We start from the raw sequence: 25,878 nt of genomic DNA on the forward strand, positions 1-25,878 counted from the left end.
TCCACAGACTAATCTAGGTCAACAGTTATGGATGGTGGATTTGACGACAGCAGCCCTCCGGCCTGGAAATTTTGAAGAGTCTTCTGCTTGAGTTGTGTTCTACAAATTTCACTAAGGTGCATGCAGTCCTCCTCCAAACCACAAGAAAGCACAGCTGGAATAGTGTTCTGCTTCTGTAGGTTGCCTGGGTTGAGGAAACTTTCTTAGGTACCTGTGAGGAACAAACGCCAAAATACCATCTGGTAATGTAACCAGTAATTTCTCACATAGTAAACAGTCCTGGTCAAAAATGTTGGAGGTTTTTCTCCCAGAAAATGATTGCAGTTGCACATATTGTGCTATACACCTGTTTATTTCCTTTGTGTGTATTGGTACAACCCAAAAAAAATACATTATTTCACACAAACGGCATACTGGCACATTGTTAAAATTGTGGGTGAATAAACTTTGTTTTAAGCATGTGATGCTTGTGTGAGCAATATAAGAATCACACCCGAAACTAACCCAAAATGTACGCGAGTAAGAAATCCTTCTGGGAAAATGTCAGAAGGACAGATGAGGCCAAGCAAAAAAAAAATGGTTGAAATGAATTATCCAAGGGCTCTGAGTGGTCCAGTGGACTAAGACACAGCCACTATGATCAGGACATTGCTGGTTTGTATCCTGTTCATGCAGCTTGCCATAAGCTACCGGAGTCCTGAGAGAGCACAATTGGCCTTGCCCTCTCTGGGTGGGTAGATGGCGCTCTCTTCCCACATCTCTCCAAAGGATGATGTTGATTAGCACAAGGCATCTGTGAGCTGTTGTATCGGAACCGAGTCGCTGCACTGTGATGCTACTCGGCATTGCTGCATCAGCTGCAGTTTGAAAAGAGGCGGAGTCTGACTTCACATGTATCGGAGGAGGCATGTGCTAGTCTTCCTCCTGGTGTTGGGACATGACTAGTGTAAATTGGTAGAAAAAGGGATAAAAATTAGAAATATCATTCTGCTGCTTACTGTATAAAGAAACCAACACAGTACCTACAGTCAAATATGGTGAAGGCTTAACGATGTTTGGGGTTGTTTTGCTTCCTCTGGGTACTCCGTACCCTGTCAGTGTGCAAGGCATCATGAAATCTGAAGGTTACCAAAGGATTTTGGTCACAGTAAAGGGCAAAGTGTCAGAAAGCTGGGTTTGCATCCTAGGACAGTTTCCTTTGCTGAGAAGCGCAGAAGTGCTGCACTTTAAAGATAGCAAGTCGCCAAAGTCATAGCACACCTGGCTCTTAATGGGGATGGCGGGTGACACGGTGATTGGTTTATTGCATGTTACGCCCAAAACACACCTATGATTAATTAAGAGAATTGGTGCTTGCCTTTTGCTTGTTTCGAGCCTCACAAAGCATACTTTTCCTGTCGTTACAGTAGCAAAGTTGACGGCACATGTTTGAGAAAATGTGTGCATTTTTTTAGTATGAAAATTAGCACACATTTATAAACTATGCTCCATATAAACCCATTTATTTTGGACTCACTCGGGAGCGCACTCTGGGGGCCCGACGAACCCAGAAGAGATTTTTGAGTGGGTATAACTCTTTTATAGAAATTCTCTGTTTGTATCAAGAAACAGTAATAGTTATAGTGGTAAAAGCAGTTATATAAGCAGTTTTAAGAGCAGAAACAAGTAGTGGAAGTGTGTGTGGTATATTCTGTGTGCGTATGTGCGGCTTGGGGGGTAAATATATGTGTGTATGCTTGTAAGGAAGGTGATGAGTGTGACAGAATGTGTGTGTGTGGATGGCTAAGTAGAAGCGCTGAGTGTTTCTTTTGTGCGTGTGTATTTATGTGTGTGTATATATGTGTGTCTGACGGATTACAGATTGCCGTGATTCGCAGAACGCAGTGAGCTGTGGACGGCGGTCCGCTCTGCTCGGCCTTCCAGACATACCGTGGCTTTGTGCCACCACATGCCAGTACCGCGGCACTGCAGGGGGTCACCCAGGGGTCGATCCGTGGCAGGGGTCACGTCAAGGCAAATTGTAAGAGAAAAGGAGCAGGGAAGGTGTGGAGGTGAGTTTTGGACAGTTTTCCAGCGCTGGGACACGGCCCCCTGCCTGCCCTGCACCCCCGCTGCATGTACCGCTCACTTTCTGAGAAGAGTGGGGAAGGGAAGGCTGAAACGTCAGAAGCCTCATTAGCGCCTGGACACTGCTGTTACTGCTGACTGGGAAAGGTCATGCTGCTGGCGTGGCAGGCTGCCCAAACTTTAACCGCACTCTCAGATCCTCAGATCAAGCCCCCCTGCTCACAATCTGTCTGTCCTGCACACACCGCTCTCACGTTTTAGTCCCTGTGAAAATAAAAACATTATTGCACTGCTCTGGTCAAAAGAAGAGCTTCTTGTCCTCACCAATACCTGTTTTGTTAGGTCCCCTACAGTACAGTCAAAAGTTTGGACAAACATTTTCATTCAATGATTTTATAGTTTTTTCCTACATTGTAAATACATACTGAAATCATCCAGACTATGAAGGAACACATAAGGAATCATATAGTAACTTAAAAGTGTTCAACCAACCAAAATGTATGTGGCTCTTATCTGGGGTGCTGTTAACTTGAATTTTCTGTAGCTGGTAACTATGACAAGCTTATCCTGTGCAACAGACGTGGTCCTAATGAGTGCCAGTTTCATCATAATGTTTTTGATGGTCTTTGAGACTATACTTGAAGATATTTTTGTTAAGTTCTTGTTAATGTTTCGGATGGACAGAGCTTCATTTCTTAAAGTATTTTTTTTCTTTTCTTACTGTAGTTAGTGTTTATTAGGAACGGCTGCACACACCCCAGAGCTGTGTGATTATATCATTCTAACTTGTGCAACTTTATTTAAAACACAGTTTGATTGATTACTTTGCTATATTGTGATTATAACACCCTAGCTTTGTATAAAATAAAAATAGCATACATCACAGACCATTTTCTTGAGCCTAACTCGACCTGGCCCGAGGAAAGTGAGGGGAAATCTCTGCCCAAGTTTGGGTCAGGCATCGGGTCAGGCTCAGGCAGAGAATCTAAACTCTTTTCTACTGTGAATGTTTTTATTTGCATTTATTTTACATTTAGCACATTATTTTACACGCTTTACGCAACATTTTTGAATTAATGTTTCCACAAATTTCCACTGTAAAAATGGTAATTAAAGACGAATGATTGGTGCCTGACGAACTTTTATAACCAATCACTGGCCATATTACTGACACAGGAGAAGGTGAAAAGCAGCCAGATGGCTGAGTATGTAGGACTGTCAGCATGTGCCCCAGATCTTGAAGAGAGGAAGAGGATCTAAGCCAGGTCATGGTGCCCTTTTAGCACAACTTACCGTCTCTCACATTCAGCTGCTCACACCTGCTGAGCTCCAGAATGATGCACTGCACAAATATATAAATTAAAGAGTTGGAGGCTGAGTGCTGGTTCACAGTGGCACAGTTCTGAAAGAGGCGTGTAATTACTGTGCCTGTAGGAGTGTAGGTAAGAGGTGCTGATTGGGCTACAGAGGAGTCAACCCTTAGACTTCCTTCCCAAGCAAAACCAGCTCCTAAAAATGGGGAAACACATTTTCTGGGAGCCATTTGTGATTGCTAGCAAAAATATCTTGGGTTTTATATTAGCGATTTATAGGCGTTCCATAAAATGTGCATCACACAGCTGGATTTAGTGCATATCCGTATTTCTTTGGTATCGTAAGGATACAAAAAGCATGCCTTGCACAGCTCGAAACATGCAAAAGGCAAGTATTAATTCTGTTGTGTTTTGGGCGTAACATAAAAATGAACCAATTAACCATTCACTTGCCATTCTCTTTAGGAGCAAGGTGCGCTCTGAGTTTCGAGCATTGATATCTTAAAGGCGCAGCGCTTTGAGCGTCTTAGCAGAGGATACAGACCAAATTTTGGCATAGTGTAAGGGACAGTTGTGTGTTTAAATTATGTTTTTTTTTTTTACGAAAAATTTAGATTTTGAAACTTGATTTTTATTGGACAGCGACAAAGTAGAATACACATCTTTTAAACCCATGTCACAGGCGCAGAGTGGTCCAGCGGGCTAAAGCGCTGCCACTATGAGCAGGAGGTCGCAGATTCAAACCCCCGCTTACGCAGCATTGCCGTCAAGCTGCCGGCGTTCAGAGGGAGCAAAATTGGCCCTGCTCCCTCCGGGTGGGTAGATGGCGCTCTCTCCCCACACCTCTCCTAGGGAGATGTCTGCAGCACAGGGCGTCTGTGAGCTGATGTATCAGAACCGAGCCGCTGCGCTTTCCTCCGAGTGCACAGTGATGCTGCTCTGCAATGCTGAATCAGCAGCAGCTCGAAAAGAGGCGGAGTCTGACTTCACATGTATCGGAGGAAGCATGTGTTAGTCTTCACCCTCCTGGTGTGTTGGGGCATTACTAGTGATAGGGGGAGTCCTAATGAGTGGGTTGGGTAATTGGTCGTGTAAATTGGGAAGAAAATGAGAAAAATTAGAAATAAAATAAAATAAAAAAACCCATGTCACTGTTAGTGGCTGACTTGTGTGATATTTACAGTAGATGGCGTGAAATGGACTTGGGGTGTATGTAGAGAAAAATAATAACGAGTACTTATTTTAACATGTTATTTAAGGGATTTCTTTTACCTATGTTGTGGTAATATGTATTCAAGTGTATTCATTGGACTTTTTATGTACAGCACTTTGGTCAGTGTAGGCTGTGTAAAGAGTGCTTTATAAAGCTTAGCTTCTTACTTACTTCAATGGCACAAAAAATGGGTAGGATACTCTATATAAATAGGCTTATAAAATAAATTAAATATTGACTTTTATAGATTCACATCATGGCCACTTGTTACAATATGTGCTATCTTTTTAAAAATAATTTGTGATTTTTTTATTTAGGATTTTTGAAATCAGTAGCATGTTGGTGACAGTAAGCCCAGCAAAAATACATAAAAATACAGAGAGAGAGACACAGTTTTGAATTGACAATTTATTATTAAAACAAACTTCTCTTCTTGAAGATGCTCATTATTACAAAGTATCTAAATACAGGCATCTGAGGTATATCTGTCTGCGTGTGTACAAGTTGAGATGGATTTCTTCAGACTCAAGTGTTTGTGAGGATGAAGGACGGTGAACAGAGACTAAATGTACCCAACAGCATGAAGGCCCTCGAGGTTTACAATTAAACAAACGAACAGAGAAAAAAATAATGCATTTTTAGTTGTTTGTTTGGTTGGTTTCTGTTCAGGACACATAATACATCAGAAATCCAGTGATTAATGATTTATAGCTTTTCCAACAGAAGCAGAGAAAGGAAAAAAATATACATCTCATACAGCTCATAAACGAGTCATACATCTCGTACAAGTCTAACAAGACAAGCAAGTTAACAACATAACATGAAAGTGAATATCTAGAAATATAGAGAAACTTTTGGTCATTCTACCAGTGTGGTGGTAAAAATCCAACATGACTCTTAAGTCAAAATGTGTATAAACCACAGAAAGCAGAAGTTATGACATATGTTGTTCTAAAATAACTAACATAAATACATGATAATTCCTTTTATAAACAATTCTGAATCAAATTCTAAATTTGGTTTTAATGTTTCAATAACCTGAATAATATTATTAGTAATAATAACATTACAATTACAAGTATAACGAGACTTACAAGCAGGAAATCATATATCTTCTTCAAATATATCACAATGGGGCCACGTTTCAATTCCAGCACTCATATTTGAACCCACTATTATAAACTATGTTAAATTGTGTTTCATTTCTGTGCTAATGACTAATACAAATATGACCAATAATTCTGATTTCTCTAAGAGAAATTGTTCCAGCCTGATTTCATGTTTAAAGGTAAATATTCACATTTCTGAATAGAGATTTTTTTCCCTCCTAAAATATTAATGTGAAACCCACAGTGAGTGAAACTTTTCTTTTGTAGTTCTGATGAATATGGCCATTTTTGGTCAGTGCATCAAGTGAATGTAAAGAACACATAGAAGTATGTGGGCAGTGATGGTTACCACCTTCAAAACAGATACAGTACCAGTCAAAAGTATTAAAAAAATATACTCTTAAGTGAAGCATTTAGGTGCTCTTATCTGGGGTGCTGTTGCCTTGCTATATCTGAGGCTGGTCTAATAACTCTAATAAAATTATCTTGTGCAACAGAGGTAACTCTTGGTCTTTCTTTCCTAGGACGATCCTGATGAGAGCCAGTTTCATCATAATGTTTTTGATGGTCTTTATGACTACACTTGAGGATACTTTCAAAGTTCTTGAAATTTTTGGGATTGACTGATCTTCTTTTCCTAATATATATATATATATATATATATATATATATATATATATATATATATATATATATATATATATATATATATATATATATATATATTAGGAAAAGAAGATCAGTCAATCCCAAAAAGCAAAAAAAAAAAAAAAAAAAAATATATATATATATATATATATATATATTTTTTTTTTTTTTTTTGCTTTACTTAGTTGAGTAAAATGCTTTTTACTGTATACCAACTCTACCACTTCACAACTTTACAACTGATGCTCTCAAATGTTAACCATTAATGATGCTTTCAAATAAAACACTTTAAGAGGCAACAAATTTAAGTCATTAACTCTTGATAGGTTCAGCACAGCTGTTAACTGAAATCCCTTTCAGGTGACTAAGTTATAAAGCTGACTGAGAAAAAAACAAGATGAAAAGAGGTGCTACTTTAAAGAACGTTAAACATAAAACATATTCTGTTTTGTTTAACACATTTCTGTTTATTTAATAATTCCATATGTTTTCTGTCATAGTTTGGATGACATTAGCATTAATCTACAATACATAACATTGTAAACTAATGAGAAAACACTCAATTTTAAGGGTGTGTCCAGACTTTTGACTGGTACTGAATATTCCTTTTTTTTTTTAGATATAAAGATAGTCTAAATGAGTCACATACTCTATTCACACTCATATCCTGCTTGCTACCACAATGGTAGAATGACCCCGTTGCTATCTGCACTGTAGAGAAGATGAGGCTGTTTTTGACAGTGGTTGGGAAAGTAGCATCAGACTCACTGCAACTGAAATCCCACAGGGTTGATCGTTAGCGTCTTTGGCATGAATGACAGTCGTTTATGTTGAGTTAAGCTGAACGTATGCACTGAAGCTTTGCACTTTCGAAACAGACCATTGTGGCGAAAGCACTGGATTATCTTAAGGCATTCTCGCTTTGATGTTCAATAGGTAGAAGAACCATTTATCACATGCTCGCACACACTCACACCTTCATACTTCAAGGCCACCATACGGCTTAAAGTAAGATACCTCACACACACACACACACACACACATCTCACTCACACTGTGCGTATACCTATACACCTTGGCATATTAATATCCTTTCATCTTCAACTCAATTATTCTTGAAAAATATGCAGTTTGAAGAAATATCATATTCTGTGCAATGTACATAAACCACTAAACACTTAACGTGTGTGAATCAGTTGATGGATCAATCCATAAAGCTGGCGATTTGGCGAGTAATATGGTTACAGATCTGAAGGGCTTCTTACGCTTTACAGTATGCTTATACTGTTTACATGTACTGGCCACTTCATTAAAACCACCTCTCTGTTTTATGAGCTGCACTTCCTAGTAATTAAACTTTTTCTTCACGTTTCCCTTGTTATTGTTTTGAATTTTACAAAGTTGGTGCACTTCGTAGTTCCATAGTTACAGACTGCATTCCTGTATCTGTTTCTCTGCAAACTTTATTATTATCCCCCTTTCAGCCTGTACTTCAATAAAGCAGCTAATATTTGGATGGTGATTCATTCTCAGCACTCAGCACTGTAGCATGGTGGTGGTTAGTGTGTTAGTTGTGTGTGTTGAGGTGGTATGAGTGGATCAGACACGGCAGTGCGGCTGGAGTTCTTAAACACCTCAGTAACACTGTTGGCTTTACATCTGCAAGGTGGAATAACTAGGTGTGAGGGTCTAATAAAGAGAGGAGGACAGTCAGAGGACACAGCGTTTAAAAACACCAGCAGCACTGCTGTGTCAGATCCAATTATTCCAGAACTACACGCACTCACATTCTAACACCCTACATACTAATCACCACCATGCCAGTGCAGACGTACCAACCTTGATTTTTTTTTATAAGTACACAGCAGCCCCAACCCCTCCACACTCCCCCAACGATAACAAAACAAAATTTTAATAAGTATAACAAGTAGTATATATATTATAATAAGAATAACAACTGGTTACTCAATATTATAATGTAAACTATATACTTATATAACTTATATATAAATATACATTTTTGTATTTATTTGAAACGAACAAACATTAGGTGTGAACCAAGTGACCTACCACATTTTCTTAAGCTTTTAATAATGACCATCTAAATGTAAATTAAGAATCAGTGATAGGTTGGCAAAATGAAATTATATTAATATTAGTGGTGTCAATCACAAAAAAAAAAATGTATTAATCGCAATCACAATATTCTGTGATTAATCATTAATCATAGTTAAAATCATGATTCATTATATTTAATGCAGGTATTTCCCTGCATTATTGTGAGAGGACAGTAATAATAGTGTGGTGTGGTTTAGGTCTGGCAGAATCCATTGTTTTTTTTTACTGTATTATAATAGGGCAGGGCAGTTAGATGCTTTTTTTTTTAATGAGAATATTGTAATGTGCTGAGTTACTGAGTTTAACTGGGAGCTTTAATGAAGCAAATAAACGCTAGTGTAACTGCAGAAACGTGCCTTTAGCTGTGTGTGTGTGTGAGAGAGAGAGAGAGAGAGAGAGAGAGAGAGAGAGAGAAAGAGAAAGAGAGAGAGAGAAAGAGAGAGAGAGAGAGAGAGAGAGAGAGAGTGCCTGGGAGTCTTCAGCGAGGCATCGCTGTGTTGACAGTTTGGAGGAAAACGAAGCGTGGATGAAAGCAGCTGATGGCTCGATAGATAGCTTGCTGGATTAGCATTCATGCTAACCGACCATAAACCAGCGTTGATAAGCAAGGAAAATGCGAGATGAAATGATATGCGTAGCTTAGAACTTGGTATCATACAAAATGAGTACTTGTCACCCCAATAATAGCTGCTCTGTGGTGGTCTCTCCTGTGGGGTCCTAGCCACTGAAGAATAGAATAAAGTGAGGATAATAATACAGTCTATAATTACAGAACTACAGAGTGCTCCTATATGATCTGTGCAGTTGATAAAATGTATAATCGATGAGGAAACTAAGAGGTGGTACTAATATTATGGCTGATTGGTATGCTTGCATCATTATCCATCTAATGTTTAAAAAAAAAACCAGAACATTTAAAACAGAAGACGTGTGAAGTTAGGTTATTTGAAACCTATCGCATATTTAGCCTACTGAATTATAATAATCTGAATGTGCTATACTAAATGTACTCGTCTTCATCATTTGTATTATCTTCCTTGAGGCCCGTGATGTTATATTTTTTGGCATGTATGCAAAATATTGTATGGGACAGAGAGGTCTAATACTAAATCAGCTGATCAACGATAAATAAAGTTGCTATATGTAAATATTGATTCTCGAGATAAATATTTACCATAGAAAATGCTACTGATCTCCCCGATTCACAGTTTGACTTGATATTGACATGAACAGATTTAAACCGAACAAAAAAAAACCCTTTACACTGATTGCCTTTAGGTCTGGTAGAACATCACCATTATATAAACAGCAAAAACCACAGATCATGTGATGACCTGACGGACTAAAATCAACTAATCAGACTGACATGTAGGAGTGGACTAAGACTGCGTCCCATATATACATGATTGAAGTGCACTGGTGAAGTTGAATCGTATGTACCCTGTGAAGAACACCAGAGAACATTTCCAGCCTGGACCACGGTGGTCCCACAGTCAGAAGAGAGAAGAGAGGGCTCTCTGAACACAATCTTCCTGTTCTCTCCACACGGGCGGTGATCACCACACCCGGCAAGTCTTTTCAGGCACCATGTAGTCGTTTCTCTGGCACTGGAAAGCTTTGGCAAACTCTGGGAAATTCTGCAAAGATCCAAGAACCCTGTGCAGAACAGGATTATAAAAAGACAGATTATTCAGAAGCTGAACTGAAGCTTAAAGGCAAAAACATTAGATATTAAGGTGATTATTAGGGCAGCACGATAAAGGAAAAAGTTGGCATTGCATTTTTTTTTTTGGCGATATATATCGCAATATTAAACAATGCAGGACCCGTGACAGCACCCACGCGCTGTCTTGCGACAGAGATCCAGGCTGACCGAGGTAAACAGCAAAACAACAACAATCAAGCATTGAAACAGCCTTTTAAAAGGTAAATAAGAGCGTTTTTCTGGAATTAAAAACATGATTTTGGCTGTAACTGGAAATATCTGTGCAAAACTGTGCTAGACTGAGATGCACAGCTTTGGACAGGCTGTCTGCACTGCGTTCACAAGCACGTGTCCAGCCATGTGGAGGCCATGCGTTTACCTCATGTTTACCCCCAATCATCATGCGCACATCGTGATGACGATACTTAGTGACTAGCCCTAGTGACTATGCAATTACATTATGTCAATAATTTTTAAAAAATATACCCTGCTAAAGGCTTAGCTTAGTTCTTACTAATATACAGTACGTTTTTGAGTCTGATGGTTTAGCCAGTCTTTAAGCATAATTAAACTAACCAAGCTAAACAACTAGTTTGATAAATCTTGACCAGGACCATTCTGATTGGTCAACTTGACCAGCATGACCAGCAAGATCACAATGGTTACCAGCATGACCCACAAGACCAAGCATGACCCAATTCCAATGCAACATACTCTATACTAGCCAAGACTTGAGCCCAATCCCATTTCACCCTATTATACCCCTTGGCCCTACCACTTAGTCCTACCCCTCTGTTTTGCGTGTGCCGCCTAGGAGTAAGCTGTTCTTATTCTTGTTAGGCTGGAGGGGTAGGAGGAAGTGTTGAGGTCATGTGACCCTTCAAACAAAGGCACACTCAAATAAGAGGCTATTACAATCATTGACAAGATGGCGGCACAAGTGACCAAAGAAATCCGCAAATTAAAGTATTTTCCTTGTTAAAAATGACGATAACCATTATATTGCCAATGTTTTATGGCCATTTTCTTTATACCAAACATTAAATAATGTGCTAGTAGTTTCTGATCCATCTTAAATGCTGTGACATATGGCAGAGACTGATGTATTTAAGATGGAATTGAAACATTCAATAAAATAAAATACAAGCTATTTTCAGCCTCCAATCACAGAGGAATTAAGCAATGACCAATAAAAATGAACGGCTGCACCACCTTCCCTCTTTTTGAAGACATACAATGCCCTAAAATTAACTTAAGTCCTGCAGATTGCAGGTTGCTGAACTTCAACATTAGCTCAGCAAGGTTGCAGCCTTCAGGTTCTTGAAGGGTGGTCCCAATTTTTTTTTCCAAGGGGAAGGGTTACACTTGAAAACAAGGGGTAGGGTTACAAATTAGAAACGGGATGTTGAGCTAGCTTAGCAGTAGAGGTATAGTATGGAATGTTCAGTATTTTTTCGCATAGATCATCTGTTTTTTTAATCACTTTGACCATCAAAGACCAGTTAGACCATTTGAAACCAGCTACCAGCAAAAGTGTGTAAAAATGTGGTCGTACCTAAACTTCCCTGGACTGTGTACATCAGTTTTGATGGAATTAACAGCATGTTCCGGTCTGTGTGTTCCACACCAAATCTGCAGAATAGAAATATTAAACATGTTATTCAATATGGATGCCAGTTCTCTCTAGAAGCATTTGGGTAGTGGGTCATTTTCAGCACCTCAGTGACTCTGATATGGTGTTAGTTTGTTAGTGTGCGTTCAGTACTAGTGGATCAGACAGAGCAATGCTGCTGGAGTTCTTAAACATCTCACCTCAACTGGTGCAGCCTGTTATGCAATGTTATGTAACTGTTGTCTTATTAGTAAGAACATGGTTCATTTCATACCTGAGCAAAATTCAGGAAGAAAAGCTGCTCATGGTTTAGATCAAGTCCAGGCAAAGGAGCTTCTTTCCCATGCTTCTTGACATAGTTCTGGTATGCCTGGAACAAACACAGCATGTTTTTAATCAGCATTTTGTGTCAGTTTTGCCAGATTTCACACAAGTCTACAATACGCCCCAATATGGCTAAATGTCTGTCAGAAGAACATGGGCATGCACTGACCACAGGCCCCAATTTCCCAAAAATGTTTCCCAAAAGCATCTCAGCGTTAAGATCATCTTAACTGGTAGAGAAAGTGTTCATTCTAATGCTCTCCGCAATTATTTAAAAGCAATGTTTTCCTATGATGCTTCTGGGAAAGACAGTTTGGTTTTATAGATGCCTTTCTAATGCATTATGTTGCAATTTTATGCAATTTTAAGCTAATTCTGCTTTAAACCCCATGTCTCCATCCTAAACAAGTGCCTTAAAGTGCTTTCTTCTGTGGCCTGAACGTGAAAGCCACCCCTGTCTGATGTCCCACCATACACTCTAAGAAATATAAGTACAGATTTGTACTTAAAAGAGTACAAAGCTTGTCGCTGGGGCTGTACCTTATATTGAGGCACAAAAAAGTACCTTTCAGTGAAAGTCCTTTTTTGTACCCATGGTTTTTGTGCCAGTAAAGATTATAAAGATTATAAACATCATCATCAACTAAATATGGCTCAAAAACTTGATGATACAAAATTGTCTGGCTTTCAAATAAAAAAATGTGCAATTTAAATATATATAGTTTATTAGTACAGTGATGCAGAATACTGAATGTACCCTTTGGCAGGTTAAATGGTACAAATTTGTACTTATTGCTGTTAGAAATGACTTTGTACTTCAGAGGGAACAAATCTGACCCTGTAAAGACCAATATTGTACCTTTGAGGGTACAATTATAAAGAGTGTACCTTCGAGTACAAAAAAGTACTCATATCGTACCTCTGTTTTTTAGAGTGTAATAAACAAGAACATTGTGAATGAAGAGGAGGCCAATATAGGGAGCTCAACTGGAACATTGCATTTATCGCATGCAGATGTCAGAATTTTAACACAATCAAGTCCAGTCCCCCTTCTGATTGCAATAAATCACTGCATATTAGTATCTAATATGATCTAATGATGGCATCGGTCTGGAACATGAGCAAAAACATGCGCTGAGGTCTGTCCAACATTTCTCTGAGGCAATTGTCTCCTGGGGGAGAAACAGGACAACAAAGTACTGATGGTCTGTACTCACTTGATAAGATTGCCGAATGCCCCCGTTGTCCGCAATATTCTCTCCAAGCGTGTTATTCCCATTCAGCTGCTCATACAAAAGGACAGCGGAGAGAAAGAGGGACAGAATAGTAAAGGGAAAAATTATGATAAAAACAGAATAGAGTCAGAAAATAACAGTAATTTGGAGCTCTTTCTACATCTTGTGAAAATCACAGCTTTCTCGAGTTCCAGGAAAACCACTGGACAAAAAGCAGAGCAGAATACCATTAACAACTTATCAGGAGGCGATGGACATTCTCTGACAAATACAGGAGAACCTGCTGTGGCAACAAGGGATGCAGGCTTGAAAATCAGGGCTTTTTTATGGCCGAACCAATTTTTCAGACAGCATTACATTTTCTTCTTGTATCTACAGTCTTATACAATCTAAATCATCAGTGCAAATGCTTTGCAAAACATTTAGTGTGGCAATGGCTTAGATTGTTGTTACACATTCTCAGACCTTTATTTACAGCATATCAACAGTTCTAAGTAGAAAATCTTTGGCATTATATATTTTCTCTATAATAAAAAGTCTCACCTTAAAGACAGTTCTCAAAAATTAGTTAAATATCTAAAAAATAAAGAATTTGATAAACACAAGACAGGGAAAGGCTATACGAATACAGACAAGGTGGTTCTGGTTGGGGTTTATACAGTGAGAAATGCCAATAAAGCTACCTTGAAACTTGAAGTGAGAGAAAAGAGGGAGAGAGACACAGACAGAGTGAGATTTAGGTGGTGGGAGAAGGGGGTTGCTGGATTCCCCGTCATGCTTTTTTTATATTATATAACAAAAGTTGAGTGAAAGATCTCTAATGGTTGACAAGAAGGAGAGGTGATTGAGGTCATTGAGATCCTAAAATTTCAGTCACCCTAGTGTTAAGAAGTGACAGTTCAGGGGAAGGTAAGATTAGATGGGAATAGAAGTGCTCCATATGCTGGTAAGAAAGGCAAATCAAAAACCCCATATGACTGCCAATAACCTGCATGGAAGTTTCACTGTGTCAAGAAAATGGTGCACTGTTCTAATCATTGCAACCACCTTCACCTTCAACTATTGTTACATAAGCCATATAACCATATTACCATATTACCAACTGTGTTTACACTGTTTCTGGAGCTGTTTCTGCAGGTTAAAAAGACTCGTCTCCCAATCAAAACAGACAGATCAATCCCATTTATATAATATAAACCTGCCCTGATGTACCTGATCAGCCAGTAACTAATTATTTGTTTTTACTTGTATTCACTAATTTAGGATTGCAGGACTTACTGTAAGTGATAATACATGAAAAAAATAGCTAACTAGTTTGCTAGAAGCTGGATGTAGAGGATAGACATAATTTAGTACAGTATTTTATGTTGGTACATTAAAGCAGTTTCTGCTCACTGCCTCTAAATTGTGTTTTTTTTCCCACCAGATCCAACTGACCAGCTAATAAACAATCCTTTACTGAGTTTACCTGTTAAAATCCCTTAGCCCACTGTGGACCATAACTCATAACTCGTACTCCCGAGCTGTTTTTATTATAAAATAAAGATTTTTAATTGTCTAGGCCCCTTGGAACTGATCTTTATGAATATTTATTTAAATAATTTGTTCATTTGTATTATACAAGGTAAAAGAACAAATGAGAAACAAGTGAATTGTTTACATTATTACATGAAATTCATTTAGGCTGTATTATAAGAATTACATATGTAGGAATGTCCACAACATTTCAGTGTCAACAAAGGTAGACCTATTAGATTCTGATTATCTTATTGTAGTTTGTAAGGGGTTCACAGGTGGTTATTTTAGATTTCTTGTAAAACAGTCTTAAAAAGTAAGGAAAACTGAACCTCAGTTGGGTTGGTGTGACGGCTCAAAGTGGGCGGCGGAACATTTCCCTTATTTTTAAATTCAAAACTTGACAGGTATGCCTTCACCTGTATTTTAAATTATATTTTGGATTTCATGTCATTTCTGTTTTTGGTTGTCCACACTATAAAAAAATTATCTGGATACAATCTAGAAATACACAAATCAGAAATCTGAACAAAACCTAAATATTTTGAAATAATTTATTATATTGAATTAATTGAACATTCATGAATGAATTAAAAGCAGTAGGGTATGCCTCATTTTAAAATAACTCCTCCTAATATGCCACAATAACACACATTAGTCAAATGCAGTTTGTTCAACAAATCAAACAAACAATAAATAAGATTCTCAGTCAGACACAAAGCACAGAAAGGATGGAATAAGAACCTACATTCTGTCCATTTGCCAGATCCCAGGAGAAGCTGCTGTACTGGTCCACGATACATTTGGAGAGCTCCTGGAACTTCTGTGTGGAGGACGGTGTCCACCAGTCCTTCAGATCTCCATCCTTATCAAAGTTGCGCCCTATTGGTGTAGACATCATTGGATTAGAAACATTTTAAACAAAGCATAAATTCCAGAAAACTTAAATATTTAGTAAGAGAAGTCTTTGTTACCATTGTCGTCAAAGCCGTGGGTGATCTCATGACCAATCACCATGCCAATGCCACCATAGTTGAGTGACCACGGCTGGCCTTTACCAAAGAACGGAGGCTGAAGAATGCCGGCTGGGAATACTGAGAGAGCAAAGCTTGTCATCAATTTTTTGAAAAACTCAATGAATGATTTAAAATGATTTTTATTTTAAAAATATTCCGTTACCTATTTGGTTTCTGCTGGACGAATAGAATGCATTGACCACTGCTGCCCCCGAGATCCACCTTGAGTTAACGGGCGACACATTTCAAGTTAATAGAGTCCATATTTCAAGTTAATGTTTTATGACCGTTCTTTATTAATATGGGGTTTTATGACAGTCATTAAACTTGAGAATGAGAGAATGACTTGCTATTTTTAAACAAGCCATTTGTCATTAGTGTGCACAGACTATGAGAATGATCTTTTTTTCAGAAGTAGACTTTCAGCTCTAACTGGCCACTGCAGTCTAGGAGCCCTATTTTAGCAATCTGTGGTTAATTCATTAACCGCGCACTGTACAGCTTGATTTAGGGCGTGTCAATGTGTCTTTGCTATAGTAACGATGAGAAAAGTATGCTTTATGTGGCTCGAAACGTGCGAAAGCCATGCACTAATTCTCTAAATTAATAATGGGTGTGTTTTGCATGTAAAATCTGTTCATATTTATTTATTGTTGATGTAAAAGTTGGGTTTGTGCTCTGCTGTGTGTCCTTGTGTGTATAAAAAGCCAGGGTGTACGTGCGGGATGGGCTTGTATGGTGTTTAAATGTGTAGCCAAGATAGCAAAAGTTGCATGATGTCTGACTGTTGTCTAGGTTGTTTTCAGTCAGTGGCGCACCTGTGTTTTCTATTGTCACGATGTCAATACACCAGAAATTTACCTGAACACACCTCATGTAGAGACCACTATGCTCACAGGTGTAAGAATATTCACAAGATTCATTGCTATTTAAACAATGCAGGCACAAGGAGTAAAACATTTTTTTTTTCTTTTTATGGGGTGTAAGATAGCAATGAGCATCGTAATGCGCCTTGATTAATAAGCCGATTTCAGTTATAAGGTGGCCAGTTTTAAACTCACTCACAAGATAACCCCTTACTATGTTCCTCACAGTGGAAACTGACAGGTTAAATCTCTGAGACAACTTTTTGTATCCTTCCCCTGAACAACTATGTTGAACAATCTTTGTTTTTAGATCATTTGAGAGTTGTTTTGATGAGCCCATGATGCCACTCTTCAGAGGAGATTCGAATAGGAGAACAACTTGCAATTGGCCACCTTAAATACCTTTTCTCATGATTGGATAGACCTGGCTATGAAGTTCAAAGCTCAATGAGGTTACCAAACCAATTTTGTGCTTCAGTAAGTCAGTAAAAAGTAGTTAGGAGTATTCAAATCAATACAATGATAAGGGTGCCCATACTTTTGCACCGGTCAAATTTTGGTTTAATGCATATTGCACATTTTCTGTTTCTACAATAAACCATTTGAAACTCATTTCAATCCTGAAATATTACTGTGTCCATCAGTTATTAGATATATCAAACTGAAATGGCTGTTGCAAACACCCAAATATTTACAACTAAAAATGATTAAGATTAATAGGGATGCCCAAACTTTTTCATATGACTGTACAGATATGTACCCAGAGGTTTTCTATTATATTTGAGGTGTCAGTGTACACAAACTGTTTTAATGCAATATTTTACAAACAGGGCTCCAGGACTAATTTCTACAGAAAAGGTCAAAGAAGTGAAAACTCTCTTACTCTTCTTTATTCACTTTCACCCTCAGCCTCTTCAGCCGTTTCTTCTGACCAAACTCCAGATTCTTCAGGATGTTTTCAAAGTATTCGTCTGAACTGTAGCTGAGCTGTAAATGTTAGAAAGAGCGTTTGAAAAAGATGCATTATTTATGGAGATACACCTAAATACACCAACAACTGTTTCTTGTGTAAAGACACTATAGGGACAAAAGTAAGACACCTTCTCATTTATTGTTCCTTCCAAAGGAAAAGGTTTTCTACAAGACTTTAGAGCATTGCTTACTTATTCGTTTAACAAACAAATGACTTGTATGTAAAGTGCATTCCCAAGCACTTTTTTTAGGATATATCAGTTGGTTGCTAGGCAGTGTAAGGCATTGATAGGTCTTTAAAAAAGTGATCCTAACCAGTTGCTATACATTCTTTTGTGGCTGCTAAGGTGTTGCTATGTGGTTGCTACAATATCCTCAATTATCCTGAAGTGCAGTCGCAAAGACCATGAGAAATATTATGATGAAACTGGCTCTCATCAGGACCGACCCAGGAAAGGAAGACTAGATAAACAGGATAAGTTAATCAGAGTTACCAGCTGCAGAAACCACAAGTTAACAGCTTAACCCCAGATAAGAGCACCTAAATGCTTCACATAGTATTTTTGGTTTGTTTAGTACTTTTAAGTTACTACATGATTCCTTTTGTATTTCTTCATAGGACTTCAGTGTTAATTTATGATGTAGAAAAACAATTTAAACACTGAATGAGAAGGTATTTTCAAACTTTTGACTGGTACTGTACATGCCCAGCATTTCCAGTAAAAAATAAGTAAAAAAAAATCATTATTTTTTGTGTTTTCTATCACAACTTCAGAAACTCACTTCTTTATATTCCTCGTCCAGGTACGTGTCATTCATGATGTTTTCAGAGAAGCCAATTCTCTCTCGAATGGCTCGTGCCTGCAAGCAGGAAACAGTAAATATGAATCATTGACTTGTTTACAGAAACTTTGAGCGCATTCACAAACTGGAATATGGTTGTTATTGTTTGATTTCTACTGATTACACTGTTGCTGCCCTGAAGACAGCAGCCAAATTTATTAAAGTACAACTCCACTTCCTGTCTGCACAACTTTATTTACACAGGAAGTGTTTAACTCACCTTCTCCTCAGCTGCTTTACTGGTGTCTAGGTCCATCCAGGTGAGGTCATTAAGGTTGCTTACGAACACCTCTCTGATGTTGACGATCATCTCATCCATCTGGGCCAATCAGAAATCAGCAAGTTAAGCACATAACACACATGTAATGTATTAATGCATTTTAACGTCCTATCCCAAGTTATTGTCGCTAAATGCAATCAAATCGTCACAGCAATGCTCTTGTAAAATCTAGCAGAAAGTTTGCTTTACCTTAACAGGATAACTGGATTTACTATTTTAAAAAAAAATGATGCTCTCAAACACACACAAAGGCAAAACTATTTAAGTAATTAAATAGTTTGATAAGTTCAACACTGCTGTTAACTGAAAACCATTTCAACAGGTGACTCTACCTCATAAAACTGACTGAGAAAATCCAGCTAAGATGTTCAAATCTGTCATCTAAGCAAGAGGTGCTACTTTAAAGAATCTAAAATATAAAAAAATATTCTGGTTTGTTTAACAGTTTTCTGTTTACTAAATAATTCCATATGTTTTTCTTCATAGTTTTGATGACTTTAGTATAAATCTACAATGCAGAACCTTTCAAAATATTGAAAAAACACTGGATTTAAGGAGTGTCCAAACTTCTGACTGGTACTAAATTGTACAATAAGTTGATAACATAATTATTGTCATAATAATTAGCAATTACTGTGACAGGCCTAAAACTACCATAAAACTTCTAAAATGTAATTAAAAATCAAAATAAATACATTATAAATAAGATGTAAACACTGTTTCCACACAAAGTTGACATACAGTCTTGATAACATTAACATTACCTTGCTAGCATTCTTGTTAAGGTATAAAATAATAGACATAGGAGATATAGAGGTCAGCTAAAATCACTGACGTCTATAAATACAGCTCTGGAAAAGAGACCACTTATAAAAAGGATGAGTTTCTTTGATTTTACCAAAATTCAAAACCTCTGAAATATATGCACTGATTTTTCCACCAGGAGTGGCATAAAGTTACCAAAAAGCAGTATGTAAGACTGGTGGAGGAGGACATGCCAAGATGCATGAAAACTGTGATTAAAAACCAGGGTTATTCCACCAAATATTGATTTCTGAACTCTTAAAACTTTATGAATATGAACTTGTTTCCTTTGCATTATTTAAGGTCTGAAAGCTCTGCATCTTTTTTATTATTTTGGCCATTTCTCATTTTCTGCTAATAAATGCTCTAAATGACAATATTTTTATTTGGAATTTGGAAGAAATGTTGCCTCTTTAGTTTCTAGAATAAAAAATAAACATATACCTATAAATAGCAAAATCAGAAACTGATTTAGAAATTGAAGCGGTCTCTTATTTTTTTCCAAAGCTGAATATATTGTATGATGAAGTTGATAATGTAATTATGATGATAGGCATGTTGTTATGATGATACATATGTTGTCCTCAAAGCAGCTTTCCAGCTTTCCAAGAATATGAAGAAAAATTGTGAGTAGGAAGAAACATGTGATGTTATAAAGTATGTGGTGATAAAAATGGATTTGCATTTATGTGATATTTAAGATGGATTTGACTTTTACGTCAAATAAAACAAGTCTTTGAGTACACAGACGTGAACTCTTAACAAGAGTAATGTCTCAGCATTGAGCCCTGTGCTACACTGAGTAATGATATCACTCTGAAGCCGCTGGCCGTATCAGTAAAAATATAGTGTGGAGTTTACGTCACTGCTGGAGCGCTTTGTTGATGTTCGTCAGGCGAGTTCACGGCTCTGAGTTTAGGCGCAGCTGGAAACGACAGCTAGGAGGCGAGCCAAGACCTGGCGGAGACGGAGAGGAGATTACGGGAGGCGTGTCTCATAGCGCTGTTGGTTATCACACGGGATAAGCCGGCACTTTAAATGTTATGGATTGCTCTGACGTGCTGTTAGGCGCACTGTGTTCTTTGTCAGAGGTTTAGAGGTGATTGTGCGCCGCTGCATCAATCTGAAAATAGCTCCGCACGCACAGACTGTACTTGGGCGCTGGAGGTCCGACTCTGACGCCGCACTGCTTCATATCATGGGGGCTGTTTTGATTGGACTCTCCGTGAAGCCTCGTTCTCTAATTCATAAAGGTACTGGCAGGGGTTCAGATCTGGAGTTCACCTTTAGCCTAATAGAGGCCTGCATGTGAATATCTGTACTGATATCCATGTGACTGAAGATACAGATGGGTAGAGGGGTGACGGCCTGCGGATAGGCCAATGAGAGGTCACATGTTCTCATAGACACACACATTAACACACACCCACACACACACACACACATATATCAACAACAGAACAAGTTAAGGAATTTCATACTATGGTTCTCGGTTCTCATCTCTTGCCAGTGTATTTCAGTGTTTACCCTGCTAACTACACACCTGATCCACCTAGTAGGGCTTCAAGATACTATGTAAATATTGATACACTTGAATATAGTGATATAATGTTTCTCGATATTGTATAGATTCTCAAAAAAAAAAATAAAAAATACAACTTTAACTAATAATGTACACATTGTACAAAAAAACGGACTTTATAAATATAATAAAGTTTATTTAAGTATTATTTTCAAGAATAATTTAGAAGTAATTCACTCTAGTTACTTAAGAATTTTACATAAAATATATGCACTATTTGGTGTTTCTTTTTAATTGTTTGTGGTCAAATACATTTGTAAATTTAGTCTAAATACTAAAGTAAAATTTACAACATTTTTGTATTTTTTTATTTTTGTGAGAAGCCAAACTGAAAACTGCAAGTAAAAGGTCCCTCACAGGAGCCACGCATGCACAGTGAGGTCAGCTTTTGTTCCATGAGATGCAAAACTTAGTAACAAGCTTAAATATTTGGTTAAAAGATAGATCTCTCTTGTTTTGTCCTTGATACCTTATCTTGTTGATTGTACTATGTTATTTTTTTTGACTGGAAAACGAAGATGCATTACTTTATTGTGGCAAAACAATAAAACATTTTCAAGTTGTTATTAAAAACTTGTTTTAAAGTGTGTTACTTCAAATCTGTGTTTTTTTAGAAAATGATATGCCATGTATTAACACCTACTGAAATGAATACTACAATAAATAAAATATTTGGCAGCTAAGCATTACTAAACAATTTCAAAATTCCTACTATTTACTACTATTACGTAAATAATAGAAGCCATCGGAGAATGTGGTGCTACATTGTTTTTGTAAAACCTACTAAGATACACTGAATAAAAGTGAATTAAATAAAGGTGTTGCAAAGTAACATTTATTACTAAAATTGTAGTTAAATATACTTTGAATTGTAAAGTAAATATTACTTGAATATATGCTCTGTTAAATTTACTTCCTGTTTTTATTTGGAAAAACTGTCCTAAGTTTTTTCTTTTTTTTTTTAAGTAAATGCTACTCTGCATTTTTTTCAGTGCATGCAAGTTTTATTTAGTGCTGTATTTAAACTCCAGACCACTAGATGACGATATTTTATTCTGTCGTCAGCTAATAGATACCCCTAAAGTATTCAGCTATGGCGTGTATAGCCATGTGCAGAGAGCTTAAGTATGGATTTGGATTTCACAGTAAGAAATATACTGTTATGATCAAAAAAGAGCTATGCCCTTTGCAAAACTTGCCTCACTAAAGTCAAATATTCAGGAAATACAACAAATCTGAGGGCATATTTAGCGAGACACCATTCTGATATGCAAAAGGCTAATGCTAAACAGATTCCTCTCAACTTACTCTGGAAGAAGCTCACACGCTTAAGTTACCACTGAGCTCAGATCATGCAACAAAATAACTCAAGCAGTTTGTTGCAATTTAATTTGTGAAGATATGCACCATCTCAGTGTTGTTGAGAATAAAGGCTTGCGTGATTTAGTGCCCACGCTGGAGCAACAACAACATGTTGTCTCTATAACGCTGGTAAATTTACACCCAGCATCTATCTGCACTGTAGAAACCAGAGGCGGAGCCCACCTACACACTTACTCCTGAAAACATTTGAGTTCACTTAACTCATCAGGTTTTATAGTGTATAATTGGCTTCATAACTAATGACAACCAGTCTAGAAAATTTATTTGCATAATTAAACATTTTTCCTACAAATCTAACGATGAACTGACCAATTGAAATTCTCAAAAATTGGAGATATATATATTTTTTTACTTCAATTAAAAAGTTTTTACAAGATTTTTTGCATTACATCACCATATACAATAATGTTTGCCACCATATTGAACAACTTAAGCTGGCAATCAACTTTGATGTTATGGTTAAATCAATGTTGGATTTGGTGTTGATTTTTAAAAAAGTGCATCAGCGTTGATATGGCAACCTTGTTCCAATACTGTACGTTTTAACCTTTAATAAACCATATCTCACTAAAATCAGTAAATCGTATGGTTAACAGTGTTAATAATAAACGTACATCACTGTAGTAAAGCTGAGTATAAAGAAAGTTACCTATCACCACTACCAATCTGATTACTGAACACATGATCTCAAAAACACTAAAACAATAAAACTAATAGAATATGAACATTCCCCCAGTTATGGTGAAGAAGAATTGGTGGCAAATTAAAAATTAGTTACCGCAAATGGAAGTAAAAACACTTTTTAATACCTCCATCCAACAGTTTTTTTTTTAATTATTGTATGCTGATGTAATGTAAAATGCTTATTTAATAGGCAGAAAGTTTAGGGACATTATATTGATTCAACGTTTAAGCTGTGCTGACCCCTCCCCCATCCCCCCGAGCCCCTCACTCTGAACCTCACACAGCTAATCCACACAGCGGCTCCTCTCCCATTTGCTTTTAAATATTTAATTGTTAGCATAATTTGAATGCAACAAAATTTAAAAGCAATGATTTTAATAAACATTAGCAGTAAATAATCTTAAAATAACAACAAATATGAAGTAGAAAAACAGTAAAACATATGTAATACTTTTTATATGACCAAAGTTTATTAGACTAAAACTAGACTAAAATGTTTGTTTTCATTCGACTAAAACTTGACTAAAACTAATAATATCCGATAGACTAGAATGTAACTAAAACTATTATACATTTTAGTCAAAAGATTAAGACTAAAACTGTATCAATATCACCTGAAAAAATGAACACTGTGATATACTATTGTATTTTGCTTTATGCAGTTGCCTGCATTCAGGAAAGGGAATAATCCTTTGATTAAATATATTTTTATTAAAAATATAATTGCTATTGCAATTAAATTTAAACAGACAAATAATGTAAAGGGTCAGATTTTTTTTTTAATGTTTATATATTTCTCCCCTTGTACTTGTTTTAAGGGCCAAACATGTGGGGGGGTTCTGGACCTGTGTGGATGTATAATGATTTTTTTTTTAATTAATGTAAAAGCTGTCTGAGCACCTTGTGCCCACCTGGCAAGTTGTGAACATCCTAGTGTCTGTCCACAAGGCTCTGAGCCTGCTATTGAGCTTGGTCATAACTTTCTTATTCTGTCACTTCTGAGTAAAAAGAAATCTTTAAGTGTAGCAGAAAGTGATTTGATTTATATTGTGATATATATATATATATATATATATATATATATATATATTTTTCCATATCACCCAGCCCTAATTCAATGTTAAAATTTCAACATCCATTTAACATTAAATGTTGTTTCAACGTTGTTTCAATGTTGAATCAACAACAGACATTACTTTAATCATATTTCAAACACATTTCAATGTTGAAGGTCGGTTGTGTGCCAGCTGGGCAGGAAGTGGTTCTATATAGAATGAGGTTCCAAGAAGCCAGAGAATTACGCTTTAATGGTGTAGCCACATCCACACACACACACACACACACACACTAGCTGTACTGGTTATGAAATATGTCTACAGCCAGAAAAATACACATGTAGACACACACACACACATTTTCTGCTGCCCAGGCGAGGGGCCCAGAAGGGCCAGGTGATTAATGGGGTGTTAAGGGCTGTACTTTATGATAGGTGCTGCAGATCCACCATGCAGCTTCTCTTACACGAGTACGAGGAAACGAACGTGTCGGACGTCAGCCTGCACATGACTGCGTGTGCTGCACACTCCATCAACTCCTAATCCGTCCCTCGGCAGCGGCGGACATGCAGTAATCACAGACACATGAGCCCTACCACGAACACGAGTGCTATCTAAGGACTGCATGTTCCAGCACTGAGCAATAAATGATCTAAATCAAACTCTTTTATGCTCAAACTGTGCTTGAGCAACACTGTACGGACAAAATAGACTTGTTTATAACAAAATCAGGGGTATATTTGTCTGGCTTTTGTTGGAGTAACTGTCTCTACTGTCCAGAAAAGGCTTTCTAGTAGATTTCAGAGCATAGCTGTGAGGGTTTGATTGCATTCAGTGACAAGGATGTTCCCTTATCCCCATCAAAATGAATAGAGCACCATCATTCTAGTAAACACAGTTCCTCTGCTCCAGAGCTCAGTACTGGGGGCTTTATACCCTCTGGCCCATGTTTTGCATTAGGCATGAAGCCAATAGGGTCATATTTATTATCTGCACCAGGATAGAGTTCTATTCTATTTTCAGTACTCCTCTACAGGGGATAGACAAGATGTGTGTGTGTGTGTGTGTGTGTGTGTGCATTTGCACATCTGTGTAAAGTAGCAGTGCAATACATTCCTTAGAAGACGTGTCCTTAAATATTTGGACATAAAGTGTTAAAGTGTACACTAATGTGCCAGATGCTGTGAGACAGGAACAACGGTGGTGTCCCTTAACTTTTGCCATATCCCATGGAAGCTAAAAACCACTAACCTGACTTGTGGGATATACATCTCTGGAAAAAAACAAGGGAGCACTTCAGTTTCTGAATCAGTTTCTCTGATTTTGCTATTTATAGGTATACTTTCTTTTGAGTAAAATGAACTTTGTTGTTTTATTCTATAAACTACAGACAACATTTCTCCCAAATTTCAAATAAAAATATTGTCGTTTAGAGCATTTATTTGCAGAAAATGAGAAATGGCTGAAATAACAAAAAAAGCAGAGCTTTCAGACCTCAAATAATACAAAGAAAATGATTAAAAGTTTTAAGAGT

At 37.2% G+C, this 25,878-nt stretch overlaps 1 protein-coding gene across 3 annotated transcripts in view; it reads right to left on the bottom strand.

Annotated features, from left to right (window-relative positions):
- Window positions 1–6,507: 6,507 nt before the first annotated feature.
- The window catches only part of LOC103041883 (neprilysin), a 95,321-nt gene continuing 75,950 nt past the window's right edge, over window positions 6,508–25,878 (bottom strand). For all 3 annotated transcript variants that reach the window (XM_049483423.1, XM_049483425.1, XM_049483424.1), the window contains exons 14-23: window positions 18,777–18,875; window positions 18,497–18,574; window positions 17,625–17,728; window positions 16,039–16,097; window positions 15,834–15,953; window positions 15,608–15,741; window positions 13,327–13,392; window positions 12,060–12,155; window positions 11,729–11,805; window positions 6,508–10,124 (exon numbers count right to left, since the gene is read on the bottom strand). In XM_049483423.1, coding sequence (XP_049339380.1) covers window positions 10,025–10,124; window positions 11,729–11,805; window positions 12,060–12,155; window positions 13,327–13,392; window positions 15,608–15,741; window positions 15,834–15,953; window positions 16,039–16,097; window positions 17,625–17,728; window positions 18,497–18,574; window positions 18,777–18,875 — 933 coding nt within the window. In that variant the 3' untranslated portion in view covers window positions 6,508–10,024. The remainder of the gene's footprint in view (window positions 10,125–11,728; window positions 11,806–12,059; window positions 12,156–13,326; window positions 13,393–15,607; window positions 15,742–15,833; window positions 15,954–16,038; window positions 16,098–17,624; window positions 17,729–18,496; window positions 18,575–18,776; window positions 18,876–25,878) is intronic.

This window comes from Astyanax mexicanus, chromosome 9 (assembly GCF_023375975.1).
Source record: "Astyanax mexicanus isolate ESR-SI-001 chromosome 9, AstMex3_surface, whole genome shotgun sequence".
NCBI classification, from domain to species: Eukaryota; Metazoa; Chordata; class Actinopteri; order Characiformes; family Acestrorhamphidae; genus Astyanax; species Astyanax mexicanus.